Source organism: Tursiops truncatus, chromosome 6 (genome assembly GCF_011762595.2).
Source record: "Tursiops truncatus isolate mTurTru1 chromosome 6, mTurTru1.mat.Y, whole genome shotgun sequence".
NCBI classification, from domain to species: Eukaryota; Metazoa; Chordata; class Mammalia; order Artiodactyla; family Delphinidae; genus Tursiops; species Tursiops truncatus.
Window position 1 is genome coordinate 12,526,740 of NC_047039.1, and position 22,543 is coordinate 12,549,282.

Below are 22,543 nucleotides of genomic sequence, written 5' to 3' on the forward strand. Positions count from 1 at the left end.
TAAAAATGAAAATGTTTATCAGTGATGGGAAAATGTGGGCCATAATGTGAAAATAGTTTACAGAACAGTATGAATAGCACTCCATGTTTTGTATATATGAAAGCAAAACAAATGATCTCTGAGGGGTAGAACTGTGGATGGACTTTTTTTTCTCTTTACTGGCAGTCTAAAGTAGTGGTAAGACTGTGGGCTCTGGAGATGACCAACTGGGCAGTATTTACTAGCTGTGTAGCTCTAGGCAGGTTACTTTGAGAAAATTAATTTATGTAAAATCCTTAGTACAGTGCAATTATCATCATCGTCATTACCATTATAAAATGGAAATTAAGTAAAAATACAGATGTCTTTAACCTCAGAGAGGCATTGTGTGTAATGTAGCGCAAAAAACCATGGGACCCCGGAGTAAGAAAAACTGGGTCCCATGTCCAGGCTTACCCGTGGTGAGACACTGGGCGAGTTACATCCTCTCTGAGCCTAATCAAGGGTCGAACAGGGATAGTAACCCTCTCTCACTATCTCAGGGATATAGTAGGGATCAAATGGAATGTTTCTAAGAGCGCTACATAAACCATGATGTACTCTGCAAACTATTTGATAATTATTAATTATATTGAGTATGAATTCCATATCATACCCAATTACAAATAATTTTGCCTTGTTTTGGCCCTAAGTCTAAAGCAGAGGTGTAAACTTAGTAGTTTCAGAAGGAAGAGAAGTAAGTAAACATGGTAGAATAAATTGAAGAATGAGCTGTTGAGAGGCCTTCTCATCCAGTGACCAAATCAACTTTTCTGCAAGATCGGTCATCATTTGCTGCCAGTTGAGAGTGAAGGGAGGCTAAGAGGAGGAAAGAACTTTATAATATTTTCTTAGACTGGCAGGGTTCCAGGTGTGGCATTACACCACATCCTAACCACCTTGTTCTTTGCCACTTAAGGTAACAACTACATAACCTGATCAGTGGATTCTTTCAGGCGTTACTAAGTAAACTGTGGGCAGCAAGAGTTTGATCTAGGTTGGGGCTAATAAATTAACATTTTCAAAGATACTGTGAGGAAGCAAAATGTCACTTGGAAAACTTCAAATTATGGTGCTTCATTCCGCGGACTCTGCTGAGAGATTCAGAGAATAATAAAATAATACATTTCAGTTCTCAAAAGGGACATATATTACAGTTCTCTTTGTAGAGTGACTCACAGCTAATGTGACCCTTGACAGAACAATTTTATATTGTGTCATCTTTCAAATGAGGAGTTTGGTTTAATGACATTTGAGTTCCCTTTAAGCAATAATTATTGATGTATATAGATCAAGATTAATTAATGCTAATGGGGCACATTATTTGATATTTTGGACTGAATACTTCACCTATAACAATTTTTCCCTCTTATAACCTTAATGGAGTTCAGAATTAGAACACCACTAATAGAAATGAGAATGCAATGAAGGAATAAAATGATTCATAATAAAACCATCAAACATAAAAATGAACATAAAATAACTTTTTCTCATTTTAAGTTGGAGAAGGACTTTCTAACTATAAATAACTCTTTGGTTTGACTATGAAATAATAAATGAAAACCCAGTTTATGGTATTTTGTTAAAGTAGTCTGAGCAGACTAAGACAAAAGATAAGAGAATGTTATGAATAACTGTGCTCATAAATGTGACAGCTTAGGTGAAATGGACAATTTCCTTGAAGGGCAAACTGCCAAAACTCATTTAAGAAATGATAGATAATTTGTGTAATTTTATGTCTTCAAAACAATTGACTTCAGATAACAACCTTTCAATAAGGAGGCCCAAGTGGCATCACTGGTGAATTCTACCCAACATTTAAGGAAGAAATTATATGAATTCTACCTACAATCTTCAATAATATAGGTGAGGAGAGAAACATTTTATGAGGCATTACACTGACCAATGACATTAAAAAGTAAGGAAACTAGAGATCAATATCTCTCATGAAACTTGAAGCAAAAATACTGGTTCCACAATTAAAAATCAGTGTAATTCACCATGTCAACCTTACGAAGAATGATCATTTTAATAGATGCAGAAAAAACATCTGACAAAATCCAACATCCATTCATAATTAAGAACTCTCAGAAAACTAGGAGTAAAAGGGAATTTCCTCAACCTGATAAAGACCATCTACAAAAATCTACACCTGATACACTTAATGGTAAAAGACTGCATGCTTGCCCCCTAATACTGGTGACAAGGCAAGGATGTGTCTGATATCACCACTCCTTTCACCATCATACTGGAAGGTCTAACCAGTGCAGCAAGACAAGAAAAAGAAATAAAAGGCGTTGGAAAGGAAAACTGGAAAGACTGGAAAAAAATAAAACATTTATTATAAATAATAATCTGCAGACATGACTACGTAGAAAACTTTTAAAAAATCTACATAAGTGAATCTGGCAAGGTGTCAGGATACAAGGTCAAAATACAAAAATCAATCGTATATCTAGATATTAGCAATGAACATTTTGGAAATTGAAAATTTTTAAAGTACCATTTACAAAAGCACACACAAAAAAACCCATAAAGTACTAACAATATATGTGCAAGATCTGTATGCTAAAATCTAAAAACACTGATAAAAGAAATCAAAGACCTATATAAATGGAGCAACATGCTGCATTCATGGATTGGAGGACGAATATTAAGAGGTCCACTCTCCCTGAACTGGTCTATGGATTCAATGCAATCATTATCAAAATCCAAGCAGGTGGTTTTGTTCTTGTCAGCAGGCTGATTCTAAAATGTACATAGCAAGGCAAAGGAACTAAAATTAGCAAAGCAGTTTTCAAAAAGAACATAGTTGCATTACTTATGCAAAGCTACAGTGATCACGCAGTGTAGTATGGGTGAAAGCTCAGACGTATAAACTAATGGAATAGTTCAGAAATAGGCTAATGCTGTGTCAACTGATTTTCAACAAAGGTGCAAAGAAAAATGAACCTCAATCTATATATGGTACATATATAATTTTTATATGTAAACATATACAAAAACCAACTCAAATCAATCAGACGTAAATATAAAAACTGAAAACTATTAAACTTCTAAAAATATTAAAAATTTTGTCACCTTAAGTTAGGCAGATTTCTTAGATATGACACCAAAAGCATAACCCATTAAAGAAAAAGTTGAAAAAGTGGACTTCTGTGAAAATTAAGAATTTCTGCTCTTCAAAAAGCTCTGTGCAAAGACAAACCTCATACTGGGAGAAAATATTTATAAAGCATATGTGATAAAGTCTGGTATCCAGATTATAGAAAATAATATCTGACTAGAAACATGTAAACACAAATTGGGTTACCATTTTTGACTTTTTCTGATTGACCAAGATAAAACACGAGGTTTTTGTCCATTATTGAGAGTGTGAAGATAGGGGTGTATTTGTGATGGAACTTCCATTTTTGAAACAGAAATTTGACAATATGTACCAAATCTTAAATACACCCATATCCTTTAATACAGTAATTACAGTTCTAGGAGTGTATCCTAAAAATCTTACACACCAAGGCTGGTATGTATGGTCACTATTCCAATATTTCCACTTGCAAAAATGAAAATAAACATCAATCTTGGTAACAGGCACTAGTTAAATAAATAAAGGATCAGCCACAGATTATGAGGCTATTCAGAGGGGAAATCTGGCTTAAAGTATGCCCAGAAGAGAGAGAACAAAAGAATTCATACAAATGTGAATGGGAGTTTTCTCTGCATGATTAACTGCTGGGGTATTTTTTCTTTTTTTTGGTCTATCTGAAGAACATGTATTCAGAAGGCAGAAGTTACTTTTTTTTAAAGGAATTTAGACATTCCAGAGTTAAATCAGCATAAGCGTGCAACGTGAAAGTCCTGGTCTCCTTGTTAAGGAGAAAGTGAACATGGTACATAAGGATCTGATTTTGCAAGGGGAAGGGGGCAGACTGAGTTATCTATGACTGAAAGGGCAGTTCATAATTCTCTTCCAGTTTCATTTTTGCTACTTCTCCCGTAAGGTATGACCATGACAGCATAGTTGATATTTGGGTTCCCCCTCCATCACTCACTCCAGGATCATGTTGAATAGCGGTTTTATTTGGGCATAAATACACTTCGGACTTTCCCTTTATCTGGTTCCCAAATTTGGTTTTTAATAATGAAGCTCTTTCAATATAGAAACAGAATCTCATTTATGCATTCTCAAAAATACAAAAATTGTGTTGGTCAAGGCTTAACTGGTGTCCCCTAGTGGGAAAGTCCTCAAATAACTGGCTGCTGTTCATGTAAGTGCAGAACATTTTTAAAAGGTAAATAAATACTAGCTTTCTCCCTTTAGGCCAGTTTAATTATTTTTGTTTGCCAAATTGCTCCTTTTGCAGGAAACTAAATTTTGTAGTGCCTTCCTTTTTATAGGTAGGTGCTAAGGTGGGCCTTTTCATACGTATTATTAACTTTAAGCCTGCAAGGTGGGCGTTCATTTCTTACACAGTAGGTCACAAAGTTCAATACCATTATGCAATAACATGTCAAGGAGACAAAACTCAATTTATCATTACACTTAAAACCAGCATCTGAGAACCTCAAGACTTTGTAAATTCTCTAAGCTTTTGATTAACACCAAAGAGTGAGACATAATGTCTTGACCTTATATGCACAGTTACAAGATGAAGCGGAACAAGTTTCCAAGGCTTTCTGGAGAGGAGGGGTGTGTAAAAAACCTCTTTTAACCATGGTGTCTCTCTTACACACACACAAAGCTTTAATTATCAACCGTCTGAACAGATAAGTATCTAAAATAGTAATGCTCTCAAATACTACAGTAAAATTGACTCGATTCTTTATTACCTAGCATAAACCTGTCTTTTCTTTCTTTTTTAGGGGTAGGGGTTGGGCTTGGCTTTGTTCTTCCAGAAGTGCACATTACTATCCCCCCTTGAATTTTCATGCGGTAGAAAGAAGATGCTGAAGCAGTGTTCCCCAACAAGGTAATGGTTTAAATTTCACTAAAATACTTCTATCAGTAACTGTTTAGCTTTCACAAATAATTTTCCAAGAACCAACATGTTACTTGTATAAATACTGTTACAAACTAAAAGAACCTCAGTTTTATTATTTTTAGTTTTCCTTAGGAATGTCTGTGAACAGAATAATCCTCACATTGAAGGTTGTTTTTTAAATCCTCACTTAATTTGAAAGGAAAAAGAGTGTGTGAATGTACTTTTCTATTCCAAAGTCTCAGGGCTTCACAGAAGAAAGCTTAATATCCAGTAGTTAAGTTATATAAACATGAGTTTATACAGATACAGATTTATATAACTATTGCCCAGCCACTAAATCAAGATCAAGAGATTAACAGAATGAAAGGTTTTTTTCCTACCATAACTTTTCAAAAAGGTTAAGACAGAGGGATAGAATATGTATATATTTGTAGGTGTCAAGAGAATAGGAGAATACAAGCAACTTGACAAGACTAAGTGTATTCTATAAAAGATTAACCACGACCATGAGTGGCTGGGCTTATAGTTTGCTACACCAAAGAAATTAAAAATTGATACTTGAGAATATTGTTATAATAATTTATAATAGCATTCCTTTATAGAGGCATTTTAATTTAAGCAATGTTTCTCTCTTAAATATATAAAACTAACCCTTAGTGTCATGGATGAGAATCGTCATAGCTACTGCTAAATGAAAGAACAATTTCCAAGAGCTGTTTGATGGTGTTATTTTAATACCTACACCCAAACTTTAGGGAAGCAATCTCCCAAGAAGATCTTCTGGAAAACTGCCTGATCTGCTCATGGCAGGGGAATAGCCCACTTCCAAGTCAAGCATGAAGAAAAACACAAGTTATGAATGTACCCAAGATCCCCAAATAAATTAGTAAAAGTGCCATTATTTTAAGAATTATCAGACATATAATCAAAGTGTTTAAACACAAATTCAAATTTGTTCAGTCCAAAAGATACAGTAATTTTATTACATATAATTTCTCCTGTGTGCTAAAAATGTTGACTTACAAGACATAGTATCTGTATAAGTGTAGAGGGAATTACGGTGGAATTCTTTAATCATTTTTCATTGGTGAGAAGAGAACAATAAGGTAGTGGACAAATAATAAGAAGCACTCAGAGTCCTCTAAAATTCAAGGTTGTATATTACTGCTCAACCAAAACATACTACCATTCTCTAATATAAATGCCTACTCATTTATCTTTGAAAAATAAAGGTCATTCTTTCTCCATTAAAGCTTCTGCAAGATTGACACAAAGGTTCATTCTACCTATTAAAAATAGGGGTACTCTTCATCTTTGGATAAGGTATCACCATTTAGGGAAAATGTAGTCATATACATATTACTAAATTTTTATTTGAGGCAGCTGTTGGAATCCATTAAGCACTTTTGCAACACTGTACCCTTAAAGTTTGTCTTTAACATTAATAGCTTTGGAAAACCAAAAATAAAAGAAAAACATCTATGACAAAGTACATTTCATTCAGATTTGATAGCAGTAAAATACAAAAAGAAAAATTTAGTGCAGTGTCCATTTTATCTATGTAAATCACTTGAGGATAGTTTTATGTTATAGTTTTATGACTGACTGATAAAAAAAGTTTTAACTTGTTTAAAAACTTTAAGACTTTGACTTAGTATTTAGTAACACAAAAATGAAATTAAGCACTGTAAAGTCTTTAAAAATGAAGTTCTACAAATTTGGTTCCCATTTACAACAGTTTCATTAACAGATAATGAATTAAGTGTAGATACAATGTATCCAATACCCTTATAACTACAGTAAAAAAAAAAAATCTAGTAGCATGTATAGATCATGATATCCTTAGTAATATCAATATATAGTCAAAACATGTTCATACAGAACCAATACCTCTCCTCCATGTAAAAGAACACTTGTTAAAAATAATTAACAAAAATACCCATAAAACAATGGAACCTCATTTCATTTCACTGCACCCAAAGCTATGACACAAAATATTGGCTTAAAGGGGTAGATTAAAAAGAAAAAGAAAACCAGATTCTCCATTCTTTGTCACGTTTATTCAGTAGTAGTTTTTTTTTTTCCTTATTTTCAGTGCCAGACATGGCAAGGAGTGATTACAGCCAACTGTTATTAAAACATTTGTTCGCAACATATACCCCCTTTACCACTGACCCCAAACTGACTCGTTTTGTGTGCTTTCGTTCTTTCCTTTTTTATACCACCACCAAGACTGGGTGGAGGGGCAAGGGTAAGAGAGATGAAGGGGAAGAGTCCAGGAGGCCAGAAGAGGAGGAATGCTACAAGCCACAGTAAGAATGAGCTGTATTTAATTTAAAAAAGGGGGGAGGGGTGTACCCCACAAATGATACAGTAATGAGGATACACAATTAAATCCCATAAGCATGACTGAAGGCTTTCACTTGTGTTTGACGTCATCACAATGGAAGGCATAAAAAGTGGAGTAAATCAATGTTGATACAGTCCAATCTAGTCCATTAGGCAAGATGGTGCAAGAAGTCATTTAAATTAAAAGTGCCCTACCCTTACCTAAATGGCTAGCAGACATGGAGAACACCACAGTGAGGAATCCACAGAGCTTTCTCCATGTAGCTATTAAAAATGTGTTGTCGAATGGCACATTGTCAAACACTGGAAAAGGGGCGCCACAATGGACCTCTCTTTTTTAAGTATGAATGCTAGATTCAACTATCTCAACTAAGCAGGAAGTGGGCTCTTCTGCTAGGAATGCCAACCCTAATTCACTTTGTCTTGAAATATATACAGATTGTTTGTAGTAGCTACAGCAATGATATTTTCCTTGGGGTGCCAGGCTGTATGAAGTATTTTCTTGTTGAAGTCTAGGCTGTCAACGCTTATTTCATCTTTCTTTCGCTTGCCACTTGCACACACTTTGCGTGGCTTCAGAACTGTGCGAGGTTTATTGTTTTCCCGTGATGCTTCTAGGGTTATGTCTCGCTTTGTGTTCCGGTCAAACATTCTGAAGAAATTATTGTAAGATCCAGTCATGACAACACTGTAAAAGTAGACAGAGCACTCAGTCAAATAATGAACATTAGTTTTCAATGGTGAAACCTTGCCTAGCACTCCAAAGAAAGAGCTACTTCAAGCAGATTTGGATTTAAGGAGGGGGCGGCTGACACCAACCCAGGGAACAATCACTGGAATAAACTAGGAATATAGTATTAGTAAACTTGATTTTCTATTAATGACTCCTTTTCATGACTACCAAAACTGTCAGCAAAGTTGAAAGCATCCTCAAGTAAAGCTTGTAAGTAGTACTGAATTATCAGTTGAATATTTTTGCAACTTCAGTCTATGCAACCAACTAGACCAGCCAGCTTCTACCAACCAACAACAAAAAAACCAAAACAATGGTATACAGCTTTCTGTAAGAAACCAGTGCTTTATTTTATGATTTACATTATAAGCTATTTATGTCCCCAGGACACTGTCTGGTTCAGACAGTAACATCTTATGTATGCTTATAAGAAATCTGCTTCAGAGTATATAAAGAAAGTAGCATATACAACTATTATTAACAGAAAATCGTTTAACCTATAACACTAAATATATTTTAAGCATTTTTTGACAAATATTTTTAATAGTATCATTTTACAGGGGCACCACATTCTTGCCTATTAACCCTAAGACGATTTCTCTGTCAGTCCTACTCGCCATCCATCACGGCTCAACATCTGCTAAGCAGCCCAATGAGCAAAACTTCACATGTTTGAAACCATTAATAAATTACTTACATCCTTCCCACATGGTTTAAATTATTATTGTAAATAAGATTATAGGACACCGGGAACTGTTTAAGGTAATGCTTGAAAACATCTCTGAATACTTACAAATATTATATATTATACAGGGTCACATATTAAATACAAATGATCATGACCTATTCATTAATGTCAATTCTCCCGAAGGACACTTCACAACATTTTAACCAAACTCAGGTCGGTGCATATTCCTGAAGGTAATAAAACTGTATTTCTTTTAAAATAATTTCTGTAGTTTAGACTGGCATCCCCATGTTAGCTGAACTTGAGGTTTTAATGGATTAGGGCACCTAGTCTATGCTATTTTAAAAGGTGTTGTTAGCCAGCATTTCTGTGGTATTCTTGCCAAAAATGTGTAACTGGAATCTAAACACGAGAGAATATTAGACAACACTCAAATTAAGGAAAATTCTACAAAATAAATTGCCTGTGGTTTTCAAAAAAGCAAGGTCATGAAAGACAAGGGAAGAATGAAGAACTTTTCCAGATTAAAGGAGACTAATGAGATGTGAAAATTAAATGAAACATATACTTTTGGACTGGATACCAGATTTTTTTTCTCTGCTAGAAAGGACATCATTGAGAGAACTCGTGTTATTTATGGGGATCTGTGGATTAGACAGCAGTACTGCATCAATGCAAATTTTTCTGCTTTAGATGCCTATACTGTCATTATATAGGAGAGTCTTTCAAAAAAAATTTTTTTATGTTAAGGGAAATAAACAATTTTTCCTGACAATGGAACACGACGTTTAAACACTATGAGGACGAGCTGGCCGTAGCACTGCGCCATATCCTGCTCCACCAGTGTCGCCTTCCCTTTCCTGTCTCCTTGACGCCTCGGGTGAGCAGTGGCATTCAGATTCGAAGCCTGCTTGCTCCTACTCCAGGTGTGCTGTGGCCAGCCTACAGGGCCTCATATTATAATCAGATAAAAACAATTTTAAGAATCAGACAAAAGATAAATTATCCAAGTTCTATTATATTCAAAAGCACCATGAAACCTGACTCTTATTAAGCTTCAGCAATAAAACTACTGTTGAATACTCATTAATGAGTACCTTGAAAGCAAGTTAATAATTCCAGAATTATGTTTTCTTTTACTATTGTCTGTTCTATTGGAACATAATAAATAAATACTGACATTTAAAAACGGAATGATTAAGACTTATTTATCCTTCGAAATAATGGTACACATTTTGATGAAGTTGTGGATTATAAAAAGCTTAATTACTCATGGTAATATGGTTAAAATAATACATGGTAATTACCTCTTCTCTTCTATGAGGTATTAATGTAGTACCTGGAAAATCCAGTGTGTAACGCTGCAAATGAAGTATCTACTGCCTAAATATTTCTCAAAACAATTTAATAGCAAAGTAACAACCAAACTGAAATTTCACCATTTTAACCACTGGCATGTCAAAAATGTGATTGATCTGGTTCATAAAAGGTAAAGTTTAAAATTTATATCGTAATATATTATATCTAGAATTTTTTGGGATACTTTCACATTTACTAGTGAAACATAATGTTTAATTTTTATCTGCCAATACTGCTGTAAGATTACTAAATTTATTTCAAGGAAACCCTAGGGAAAATGAAGTTGGTAAATGTAATTTATGTCAGTTTAAAGACAGGTTGGCCGTTAGTAAATGTAGCAACCATACTAGGAGTGAAATAGTAAATTTCTCTCCTCTAATGAAATTCAATTTGAATAAGGGGTTCAGTTCAAATTAAAATCAATTTACCTGTCAGATCCATTCCAACAACATTCAAATTTGTCAAATATGCAGTCATTTTCATATAGTGAACAAAGTTTACTTCTGAGGTATTCATGCACCTGGGGAAAAAATAAATATATATGTATACTTAGCTTACACCTTAAGATCTGCTGCTCTTGAAATTAGAAAAAGGTTTAACAAATCTATATATTTTTAAGGCATATACAAACATGTATACATACCTTTTAGTCTCATTAAAACTCAATTCTCAAAACAAACAAACAAAAAAACTCAGTTCTCTGAGAAACAGTAAAGGTATTTTATCCTTTCACAGACATCTGATCCGCCTTCCATGAACACACATTTTCCTCTCGTACAATAGAGAAAAATACCCTTCTGGGCATAGCACATGTACTCTTTACAAGCTTGACTGAAATATTTAGGCCAGAAAACATTTAAAACTGGCACAGATAAGAGACTAATTAAAGAATATTATAGCAATATTTGAATTTGCTAACACTTGATTTTCAGCCCATTAATTGTTGATAAAAAACATGCAATACTGTGGCTTTACTTCCTTTTTCACTACCATTTTTGGGGCATAAATAACTGAAGCCTACAATACCTTATTAAGTGCATACGTTATGCATTGCATGACCCTGCCCTAGTTTGGTGATAAATTATATGGTTATTCCAGGTATGTGTTATGGAAATATTTGATATACTTGTTATTACTTATACAATATCCAAAGATAATGAAAATGTAGCTCTGTTTTTTGAAGTATAATTCTATGTTTACTCACTAGTATTTCACAAAGGGATCAACTAGAAAATAAATTAGTTACATAAAAAGTATTCTGAGAAATGATACAATTCTATATTAATATTACTAAATTACAAAGGACAGTTCCAAAGTATTTGTTGTGATCATAAGGAAAAAGAACAAGTTTCTGTCTCACTATTCTTTTTTACTTAAAGGGAACCTTAAAAAGAAGTAATGATAGAAAAGAGTAGGTACCTTGGGACTTCCCTGATGGCACAGTGGTTAAGAATCTGCCTGCCAATGCAGGGGACACGGGTTCAAGCCCTGGTCCAGGAAGATCCCACATGCCGCGGAGCAACTAAGCCCATGAGCCACAACTACTGAGCCTGCACTCTAGAGCCCACAAGCCACAACTACTGAGCCCACGTGCCACAACTACTGAAGCCCGCACGCCTAGAGCCCATGCTCCGCAACAAGAGAAGCCACCGCAATGAGAAGCCCACGCACCGCAACAAAGAGTAGCCCCCTCTCGCCGCAACTAGAGAAAACCCACGTGCAGCAACGAAGACCCAATGCAGCCATAAATAAATAAATAAATAAATAAATTTTTTAAAGAGTAGGTACCTTCTCAATGCTTAGAATTCTCTATGAAATAACCTAAAGTCATTTTAACTGTCCATTTCAATTACACATATTCAATAATAGCTGAATCTGCATATGCTACATTTGAGCATGATGTGACTCTACTCCCAATCACTAATCTAGTACAGCATAGGTAGAAAACTGCAAATCAGGTAAAACAGGTAAATCATGATAATTCAGCCAAGTTTTAGAGTGCACATACAGGGTTTCTCACCAAACCATGTAAGAGAATGAAGTTAAGGTTCAGACCAATTATTCTCAGTGGGAATGGGGTGGTGGTGGTGACAGTGATGGTGGTGCGGATCACTAGGAGATAGATCAGAATCTCGGCAGTTACACAAATGTAATTTAAAAACAAAGCAGTATTGTATCCCTTTGTTGTTTCAATGTAGCATTTATTTTGAAATTTCAAATACCATTAAGGAGACTCTTAAGTGGTTCATGTTTGTCAAAGAGGATTAAAAAGTTTGAGAAACATCCTTCTAATTTTACTGAGAACATACAATGTAAAGAAGGTACCATTTATAAATTCTGTGTTCCTAAAGCAGTGTTAAATGTTTTCTACACTGCAGCTTAGGGCATAACACAGGTTTCTACTGGCCCCCCAACCCTGTTCCCAGCTGTGCACATCTTCATTCTCTTCTCCAGAAGAAAGGGATCCACGGTAGTGGCTTGGCTGACAAGAAGAGAATCCAAACTGACATCCTACAACAGAAAGGCAGCTCCTAAAGCTGTCTGCTGGGTTCTCACAAGTCCTTCTCCTTTAGGTTAAGACAACAGTTATTAGCCAAAAGGAGAATGCCAGTTCACTTGACTGGGCACACCAAAGCTAAGCTCTAGTTCAACTAGCACGATCCAGACTCCATCCAGGACACCTCGACTAGGACTGACCATTCTCCCCAATCCTCTTCCCCCAGACCTTGATAGAGACCGTAATTCCATCCTCACTTTAAATGTAGATAACAGGGGAAAAAAGTTATTACCGAACCAAATTGGTAGCTTTACACTTTAAAACTGAATACACAAACACAACCTATAAAAATATATATAAATTTAACATAAGCAAAGGCAGTGTACTCATGGATCTCTGAAGGAAAAAGCCTAATGGTGAACACGCACTGCACTGTACTGGGATTAACACATAGTACAAAATCCTTCTCTATGAACACTTAAAAGTAAGTAAACAGGTTATATACTCACTGAAAGAAAAAATTGCAAATACCTGGTATGTTTCCACAGGCCTGTTTTCCATATTTAAGTCCCAAATTTTGACTGACAAATAGTCTCTAGTCATCATATATCGACCACTATGGCTGAATTTTACATCAGAAATTGAAGAGATGATTTCAGAAAAAAAAGACCTGTTACTCGGATCTTCAGGTTCTTCAAACACTAAAAACAAGCAAAATAGGAGGGCTGAGGGCAATTTGTAAATATTCTGGCTTGGACAAAGCATTTACTCAAAACACCATTCATCAACTTCCTAAGAGTGAGCTAAAAATGGCAGAGTAAATAAAGAACCGAAAAACATCTCTCTGGCTGTAAGAACATACCCTCCCTGAGAGTTTCTTAAGAGAATGAGAGTGACTTAGTACTGAAGTTGAAGATGCAAAAGGACGTATGTAGCACAGCACCTTCCAGAGTCATTTGGCTAATTCAGCAGAACCAGACCCACTCAAGATGTCTGACTTCAGTGCACCAATCTGAGGTCCTGCATATACCTCACTGACTTTGCCTGTACTGTCACCATGAGAAACACACCATCCTCACCATTCCAACTCATACCCGCATTTTATTTTTTTAGTGGCCTGGTAAAATTATTTTGATAAGCAGCATGTACCAATCTTCATGAGTTTTTAAAATCTTCAACAACTTGAAGATAAGAATAATGCAATCCTTTAATTTTTTTAACCTGGTACTTTTCAAACTTGTTTAAGCCAAAGAAACCTCATCTCAGAAGAAATCTTCCTAGGAAGCTCAAAACATAAAGGAAGAAAGGAAGGGAGGGAACAAAAGAGAGAAGGGAGGCAGGGAAGAAAGGAACTGCTCTACTTGAATACACGACTGGAGAACCCAACTCAAGTTCCCAAGGAATAGCATTCCATTAAAAATACATCCACTGGGACTCAACAGACATGCCCCCAAGACAGCCTTCTATGCTCTTCCAGTAGAATAACCTACAATCCCTCATGTTGAGTCAGACAGCTTACCAAAGGGAGCAGGAGGTTTAAGACTTGTAAACCTATGTAAATGTAGTTACCATGTCTGAAGACAAACAGAAAATGTTATCATTTGAAAACAAGATGCAATAAACTTACGTTTAGAATGCCTATCACAGAGGGCGGATGCCCTCATGTCACATAACCGAATAGTTCCTTTACTGCTGCTGTATACAAATGTGTTACAACTGTTTGGATGGAATTCTGCTGCTGTAATCACCTCTGTCAGCTCCTCCATATTGGCAGGCTTGATATCCACAATATCTGGACAGCATTTTATTAAGGAATTTCCACTTAGAAAAAAGGTCAAGCATAATTTTATGTTTTTCAAATCTAAAATTCATTCATAGACTTAAGCACAACTATTAATTCTAAACTGCATATTACTACTTACATGGGTATAAATCCCAGAGGGATCAAAACTCTTAATGCTTGAAAAAAAGTCTGAGACGAAAACACGGGCGAATTTTAAATCACCTTAGCATGTAGAGGTCTTTTTTTTCTGAGTATGATAAGCCATAAGAAAAAGAAGCCATAAGAAAAAGACTGACACACCATCTTCCTAAATATTAAGAACTTAGTGTATACTCCAAACAAAACAAAAGGAAAAATCTGTACGGCGGCAAAAAAGGGAAACTGTTCACACACAAACAATGGAGCTGATTTACTTGATGTCGAAAAGGTGCTTTAAAAACAAAGAAATTCCAATAAGAATATAGGCAAATCCAACGAAAAAATACGGAAAAGAACAAAAGAAATATAAATGGTTGATAAATACGAAAACATGCTCAAATCTACTCAGGATGAAAGAAGCGAATCAAAACAAGAAGTTTTCACTAACTAGACTGCTAAAGGTATAGGAAAACAGGCTCTTTTATACACTATAAACATACCTCATTTCATTGTGCTTCGCTTTTATTGAGCTTCACAGATACTGCATTTTTTATAAATTGAAGTTTTGTAGCAACCCTGCATCTAGCAAGTCTATCAGCGCCATTTTTCCAACTGCATTTGCTCACTTTGTGTCTGTCACATTTTGGTTATTATCACAATATTTCAAACTTTTACATTATTATTACATTTGTTATGGTGATCTGTGATCTTTGATGTCACTATTGTAATTGTTTTGGGGTGCCATGAACTGTGCCCACAAGATGGTGAATTTAGTCAATTGTTGAAAGGACAACCAAGGGCTTAGAACATTACATAAACTTAGTTGATAAAGCAGCAGCAAGGTTTGAGGGTACTGACTCCAGTTCTGAAGGGAAGTTCTACTGTGGGTGAAATGCTGTCAAACAGCACTGCAGACTACAGAGAAATCATTCATGAAGAGTCAAAACTGACGTGGCAAACTTCACTGTTGTCTTATTTCAAAGAAGTTGCCACAGCTCCTCCACCCTTCAGCAGCTACCACTACAGGTATGCCTGTATTGGTAGAGTATGAATAATAGTAGTGTGTTAATTTTTCAAATGATACCTATTTGGAAAGACATACATTAATACCAGTTATAATAACTAACATTTATCAAGAAATTAAAAACAAACATATATACGTTTCTATATTTATATGTATATAGTATATGTGTGTGTATATATCTGATATATCACACACTTATATATGCACAGAAAAATTTCAGGAGGATAACATAAACAATGAAAATGAGGTTTGGGAAAGTATTTGTACTGCCATGCATCATGACTTGTATGAATTTCTTTTTCCAATCTTATTTTTATAATTAAAAACATTTTTTAAGAATAATACTCCAGGGCTTCCCTGGTGGCGCAGTGGTTGAGAGTCTGCCTGCCGATGCAGGGGACACGGGTTTGTGCCCCGGTCCGGGAAGATCCCACATGCCGCGGAGCGGCTGGGCCCATGAGCCATGGCCGCTGAGCCTGCGCGTCCGGAGCCTGTGCTCCGCAACGGGAGAGGCCACAACAGTGAGAGGCCCACGTACTGCAAAAAAAAAAAAAAAGAATATACTCCACATATTTGTTTCTGTTACAAGAAACAGCTATTTAAAAAATTTTCTATTTTCATAGGTACAAACAGATGAATTCCTTAAAATTCTAAGAATCTAATTTTTAAATTGATACGTTATGCTTTTTATCAAATAACGTCAGCCAGTGTTTAATCACTTAAACACAAAGAAAAAATGGTATAAAATAAGAAGCTACTGTAAAAAGAATCAAAACACACTAAGGAGAGATGAAAATAAATCCAGTATGGGCACAACATGCGTTCTTTACCAAACACCAAAAAAAAGAAACCAAATGGATACTAAAACTCCTGTCTGTAATTTCCAGGTGCCAAAGATTAATCCGCAAATCATCTGCAGATAAATACGTTTCGTAATCACTATTAATAGAAATTGAGTTGATGTGATATGTATGAGCATTGGCAAATATTCGTCGTGGACTGGCCTCAACCATTAGATCCATGGGCCTAAAGACCGGCACCTGTCAACAAGACACATGAAAAACCGTTGATTACAAAATGTTTACTGTTTACAAAAGCACTGAAGGTCCAGAATACTTCATTACTCCAGTTTTTGAGGGAACATAAAACAGTATAATATTACACAGATTTAGTTTTATAAAGCAACTGATGTTTGACTGCTTATTTAAAGTGTTAAAATGGGAAGAAAAATGAAAAATCTGGAAAATTTACCTTCTTTTACAGAGAGCAGTACTATGAGAATTCGCAGTTTTTCCCAGTTTCAATCTTTTGCTTGAAAGACTTGCAAAGCTAATAAATGTTTATAATTTAAAGTGGCTAAAAAGGAAATTAGCCCAAAGCATCTAATTCTTGGTATTTTTTTAATTGCAACTAAAAGATTTAGTCCATTTCTACTTTTTTTGATCTCCAAAGAAAGTTAACCTTGAAACTTAACCTTCTAACAGCTGACAATCAAACCATGAGAGCAAAAGAGAGTATGGTGGCACAGTATAAAACACAGGCTTGTGCTGAGTCCTGGTTCAGCCCCTGACCACAGTGAAACCTCTCCGTAGATCAGGGTCTGTTTAATATTTGAGTTATTAATGTTCTATCTGGTTACCGAATCTTGGGAAAGAGCAGACTGTAATTATTCCTACTGATGTTCTGCTGACTATCTATAATATATAACAGGAATACAAAATGTAATTCATCAGAATTAGAACCTTTTTTTTTTTTTTAATGTACTTACACGTAGTGTAGTGACTGTAGTAGGATCTCTATACCTTCCATCTTCCTCTTTCAAGTTATACCCTTCTGGTCTTTTGTCCCTTTCACTGATTTTCCATAATTTTATTGTTTTATCTGGGGAGAAAATAAAGAAAGTCCTCAAAAAAAAGATTAAAACTGATAGAAGAAGAACACTTTAAGATATATTTAAACACACCATTTCGTATCCCAAGAATAAAATCCGTGATCTGACTTAATAGAAAACAAATTTCCTACTACCAGATGAATAAAAACATCCATACACAGAAAAACAGTACAGAAATCGCATATTTATGTTACTGGCACTTGTAAAATTCCATTTGATATTAAAATCAAGTCACAGCCAGGTCCTTATCCTTCAAAAATAATTAAACCTAAAGGGAAAAAATTGTATATTTATGTACATATAAACACATATATGTCTATACATATATACAAACATATACATATATAATGCTTAATATTTAATTTTGCCAGGAGATGGAAATAACCTAAGTGCCCATCATCGGATGAATGGATAAAGCAGATGTGGCACATATATACAATGGAATATTACTCAGCCATAAACAAACGAAATTGAGCTATTTGTAATGAAGTGGATGGACCTAGAGTCTGTCATACAGAGTGAAGTAAGTCATAAAGAGAAAGACAGGGGCCTCCCTGGTGGCGCAGTGGCTGAGAGTCTGCCTGCCGATGCAGGCTCAGTGGCCATGGCTCACGGGCCCAGCCGCTCCGCGGCATGTGGGATCTTCCCAGACCAGGGCACGAACCTGTGTCCCCTGCATCGGCAGGTGGACTCTTAACCACTGTGCCACCAGGGAAGCCCAATAAGCTTTAATTCTGAAGTAAGTTTAGAGTTACAGAGAAGTTGCAGAGTGTTTCCATATACCCTTCACCCAGTTTTTTCTAATGTCAGCATCTTATGCAACCTCAGTACATTTGTTAAAACTAAGAAATTAACATTCTACATTACGATTAACTAAACTCCAGACTTGACTCTGATTTCACCAGGTTTTCCACTAATGCCTCTTTTCTGTTCCAGGATCCAAATAACACTGTATTAGCTGTCAAGCTTCCTTAGGCTCTCTGACTTTACCAATTTCTCAGACTTTCCTTAGTTTTCTTCACCCTGACAGTTCTGAGAAGCAGTGACGAGGTATTGTGTAGAATGTCCCTGAACTGGGTATGTCTGCTCTTTCCTCATGATCAGACTGGGATCATGGGTTTTTAGGCGCCCAGAGGCGAAGCGAGTGTATACATAGCACCAACGTGACTTTTCCACTGGTGATGTTAGATTTGATCACTTGGTTAAGGCAGTAACTGCCAGGTTTCGCTACTTCCCCATTGCCATACTCTATTCTTTGGAAGTGAGTCACTAAGTCCAGTCTACACTTAAAAGGACAATTAAGTTACAGTCCCTGCACGGAGGAATATCTGTCCACATATTATTTGTAATTCTCCTTTGTAACAAGCGTTCCTTCTCCCCACTTATTTATTTATTCAATCAACCATTTATATCACTATGGACTCAAGCACGTTTATTTAATATTATACTTTGTGTTACAATCCTGAAACTACACTTATAAAGGTATCACATTCTTAATGGCCCTTCATAAGCAAATGGGTATAACACAATTTGAAAAAGCAGTGCATAAAGGTACCGTAGAACTCTGTCATAGAGAGGCAGCAGGGACTCCTCCAGCCTGGCCACCCCGCTCTGCCTGGTGCAGAAGAGCATGCTATGCTGCCCCTGTGGGTGCCCTTGGCAGAGATGAAGTGTACACAGAGAAAAACTGCTAAGTTTACTAACTTGTAACCTAGTATTTCATCTGAACCCTCTGTGATCTTGTTTTTCAGTTATATTGCAGTTAAGTTATATGTGTTTTCTGTGTGCTATTTAGTTTATATATATTTATATAATTTAGGTAAAGAATGATATATTTTAGAATATTTAACCTGTCCCCAAATCTGTAATATAAATGAGCCAAGGCCTGAATTCTACATTTTGGGAGAAATTATCACCTAAATAATGATAAGGATGACACACACACACCCCCGGGCACATACACGTCCCCATGATTATCTTATGGCCTGTTCAAATTCTTCATCCTTACTAAAGATCCAAATAAATCACGATATACTTATCAAACATTTGAAATAAGACATAATTAGTGTTTGTGGTTCCTAGTAGTGTTATAAGAAGAAAATTCTAAAAAAAAAAGAAAGAAAAATGAAAGAAGGTAACTTGGGTAAACAGATTTTTAAAGCAAATTAAACTTCAAAACAAAAATTTTAAAGTGATAAAATTTGTAACTTAAGAGACTTTTTACAACCTTTAATGGCATAAACAAAGGATCCAGAAGTACTACACAATTTTAGTGCAGTGCCTGGGAACAAGGCAGGTCCGGAATTTAAAAGAAATCAAAATTCTTATGCTCTACAGTAGTGACCTTTTTATCTGGAGTTTTTGGTCCACAGTTAGAGGTACATGAGAATAATCAAACTCCATAAAACTGCGTGCAAGATTACGTGAATACACTCATTTTCTGTGAAGGGGATTATTAGATTCCTCAAAGAGAACTGTTGCTTCCAAAAAGTTAAGAACCACTGCTCTGCAGTGTTTCCCTGCACTGTGAACACTGATAACTAAAGAAGTCCACAACCCCAGCACCCCCCTCACCAGAGGGTCAGACCAGGGAGAACCATGCCACCAACTCTCCTCTGTGGGTGTGCAGCTTTTACATAAAATCCAAAAAGCTTCTTAATAATAAGCTGTTAAAACACAACCTGTTTACGAGTGAACTTTGTATTATTCATATATTCAAGGACCCGGGTCAACAGATTAGAGCTGGATGTTTTTGCAATGTAGAGAAACTGAAGAGAATTCAGAGAAAGGCAAAAGAAGGCTAAAGAGAAAGAGAAAGAGACCACTTGAAGAAACATTGTGAATAAGTTATAAGAAGGTGACTATTAAGTTATTTAAGTAAAAACAATCTGGGAGGGCTTCCCTGGTGGTGCAGTGGTTGAGAGTCCGCCTGCCGAGGCAGGGGACACGAGTTCGTGCCCCGGTCTGGGAAGATCCCACATGCCATGGAGTAGCTGGGCACGTGCGCCATGGCCACTGAGCCTGCGCTCCACAACGGGAGAGGCCCGCATACCAAAAAAAAAAAAAAAGAAAACAATCTGGGAAACACTGAACAGTTTGTGATGATCATGGAAAGCCAATACAAAGATGAAAGTAAGATTAATTTGGGTTATTCAAAGCTGGAACGTTTGGTCCTATTTTCCACTGCTCTCCCCAGTGGTTTCTAATCTTTTTGTGAGTATAAGACCCATTACCTGTGGGGGGAAAAGGTACTATTATGCTATATCTCACAGAGAAAACTATACGAAATAACAGAAAGATACTGCTCAGATTTAACAGAAGTTGACATTTTTCCATATTTGCTTTCTCTCTTTTCAAAGAATAAAGCTTTTCAGATACAGATTTTTAAGTCCTACTCCTCTCATCCATTTTCCTATCTCACCATACCCAGACACAGCAGTTTGTAAAATGTCCATACTTGTTCTAGCCTTCCACAATGGACTCTACTTTTAGCACAAAAAATACAGCCCCCACCCCCAAATTTGTATTTTACTTAGTATTCATTAACAACAAAAAGACAAAAACCTACAATGCATTGTGTAGTGTCCTTTAAAATAATTTGTATTATTAATCAATGATTTTTCAAATTTACACAGGAATCCTATTTGGGAAACACTGTTGATTCTGTCCACAGAAAAATATTACATAGATTCACATAACCCGACCCAACCACTGCAATTTCCAATGGTTTCTCCTTCCACTGAGCTTTTGTAGGGTTTAGTGTCTAGAAAGGCTCGCCTGGTTAAATGATGCCTTATCTCAAATCACAGAGGAGCACATGGAAACCTGCATGGAAGACACGTGTGGATATAAATAAGAACTGAAAGAGATTTAAGATTTAATCCATAAGTGAACTGAAGTGGGATTTGCTTCCAAATAATACTGAGAAGGAGGGGGAGGAGAAGTACCTGAGAAACAGCTGGTGAGGAACTGAGAACTACTGAAGCTGGGTGTTGGGTATATGGGGCTTCATTATTCTGCTTCAGCTTGTACTTTAAAAATTCCCCTCTAGGGCTTCCCTGGTGGTGCAGTGGTTGAGAGTCCCCCTGCTGATGCAGGGGACACGGGTTCGTGCCCTGGTCTGGGAAGATCCCACATGCCACGGAGCAACTAAACCCGTGCGCCACAACTACTGAGCCTGTGAGCCACAACTACTGAGTCCGCGTGTCTACAGCCCGTGCTCTGCAACAAGAGAAGCCACCGCAATGAGAAGCCCGCACACTGCAACGAAGAGTAGCCCCTGCTTGCCGCAACTAGAGAAAGCCCACATACAGCAACGAAGACCCTACGCGGCCAAAAATTAATTAATCAGTTAATTTTTTTAAAAAAGTGAACCGCCAAAATTACTATGAGCAAACACACTTCCTGGAACATTTACTTCCAAAGAAGAAACTACGTAAATGGTATAATTACATATTATTTGTGTCAAAGAGCAGTATCTGAAGTGCTATTTGAAATAACTTAGTTACCTATGTAAATTAAAACTGAACCAAGATTAGAAGCCAACATGCGACATGAGTAAACATATAACCTCCATCTAGGATGCTCTAAGTTACAAGCTTTAAATCATTATTTCTATTTATTTTTCTTTTAGTAAGAAGAGAGGGGAATGCAATTTATGTGAAAAGAGAGGGGGTAGATGGTACAGATTTCAATGGACTTGTTAGGGAGAGCTTTGACAATCAGAAAAATTGGCATCTAAGAGGAAGCGAACATTTATGTTGTCAGCTAGTGGCATCATTCTGGGGAATGCATTTCCAATAATTGGATACAATGGGTGATAAGGACTAAGGTGGATGAGGGCAGCACTTAATGCTGTCTACCGGGTCACCCCCAAAGTCACTTGAGTTTACATTCTGCAAGTGCTAAAGAATGGTGAGGTCTAGGTGCTAAAATCTGATTTTATTAACACCGAGGGGATGAGAAAATGAGAGGTTTTCCCCAATCCTTGTGCCAGCCTCAAAAAACTTTTAATCTAAATTTTTACAGACTATAGCTACCCAGAACACCTGGACGTAACCCTCAATCACTCTAATGCTTCT

General features: G+C 36.3%; 1 protein-coding gene and 1 long non-coding RNA gene across 7 annotated transcripts in view; one reads left to right on the forward strand and one right to left on the reverse strand.

The window, feature by feature from the left end:
* Positions 1-22,543, forward strand: part of LOC141278939 (uncharacterized) — a 69,135-nt gene that overhangs the window by 18,262 nt on the left and 28,330 nt on the right. For 2 of the 3 annotated variants that reach the window (XR_012332385.1, XR_012332386.1), the window contains one exon: positions 4,882-7,033. This is a non-coding gene — a long non-coding RNA (uncharacterized lncRNA). Of the gene's footprint in view, positions 1-4,881; positions 7,034-22,543 lie in introns of those variants that run through there. The other variant, XR_012332387.1, reaches the window with a different exon arrangement.
* PPP2R2A (protein phosphatase 2 regulatory subunit Balpha) overlaps positions 7,309-22,543 on the reverse strand; it is an 83,317-nt gene continuing 68,082 nt past the window's right edge. For all 4 annotated transcript variants that reach the window (XM_033857629.2, XM_004320928.4, XM_019941315.3 and 1 more), the window contains 6 exons: positions 17,340-17,452; positions 16,434-16,611; positions 14,254-14,418; positions 13,158-13,327; positions 10,558-10,649; positions 7,309-8,037 (listed from right to left, as the gene is read on the reverse strand). In XM_033857629.2, coding sequence (XP_033713520.1) covers positions 7,758-8,037; positions 10,558-10,649; positions 13,158-13,327; positions 14,254-14,418; positions 16,434-16,611; positions 17,340-17,452 — 998 coding nt within the window. In that variant the 3' untranslated portion in view covers positions 7,309-7,757. The remainder of the gene's footprint in view (positions 8,038-10,557; positions 10,650-13,157; positions 13,328-14,253; positions 14,419-16,433; positions 16,612-17,339; positions 17,453-22,543) is intronic.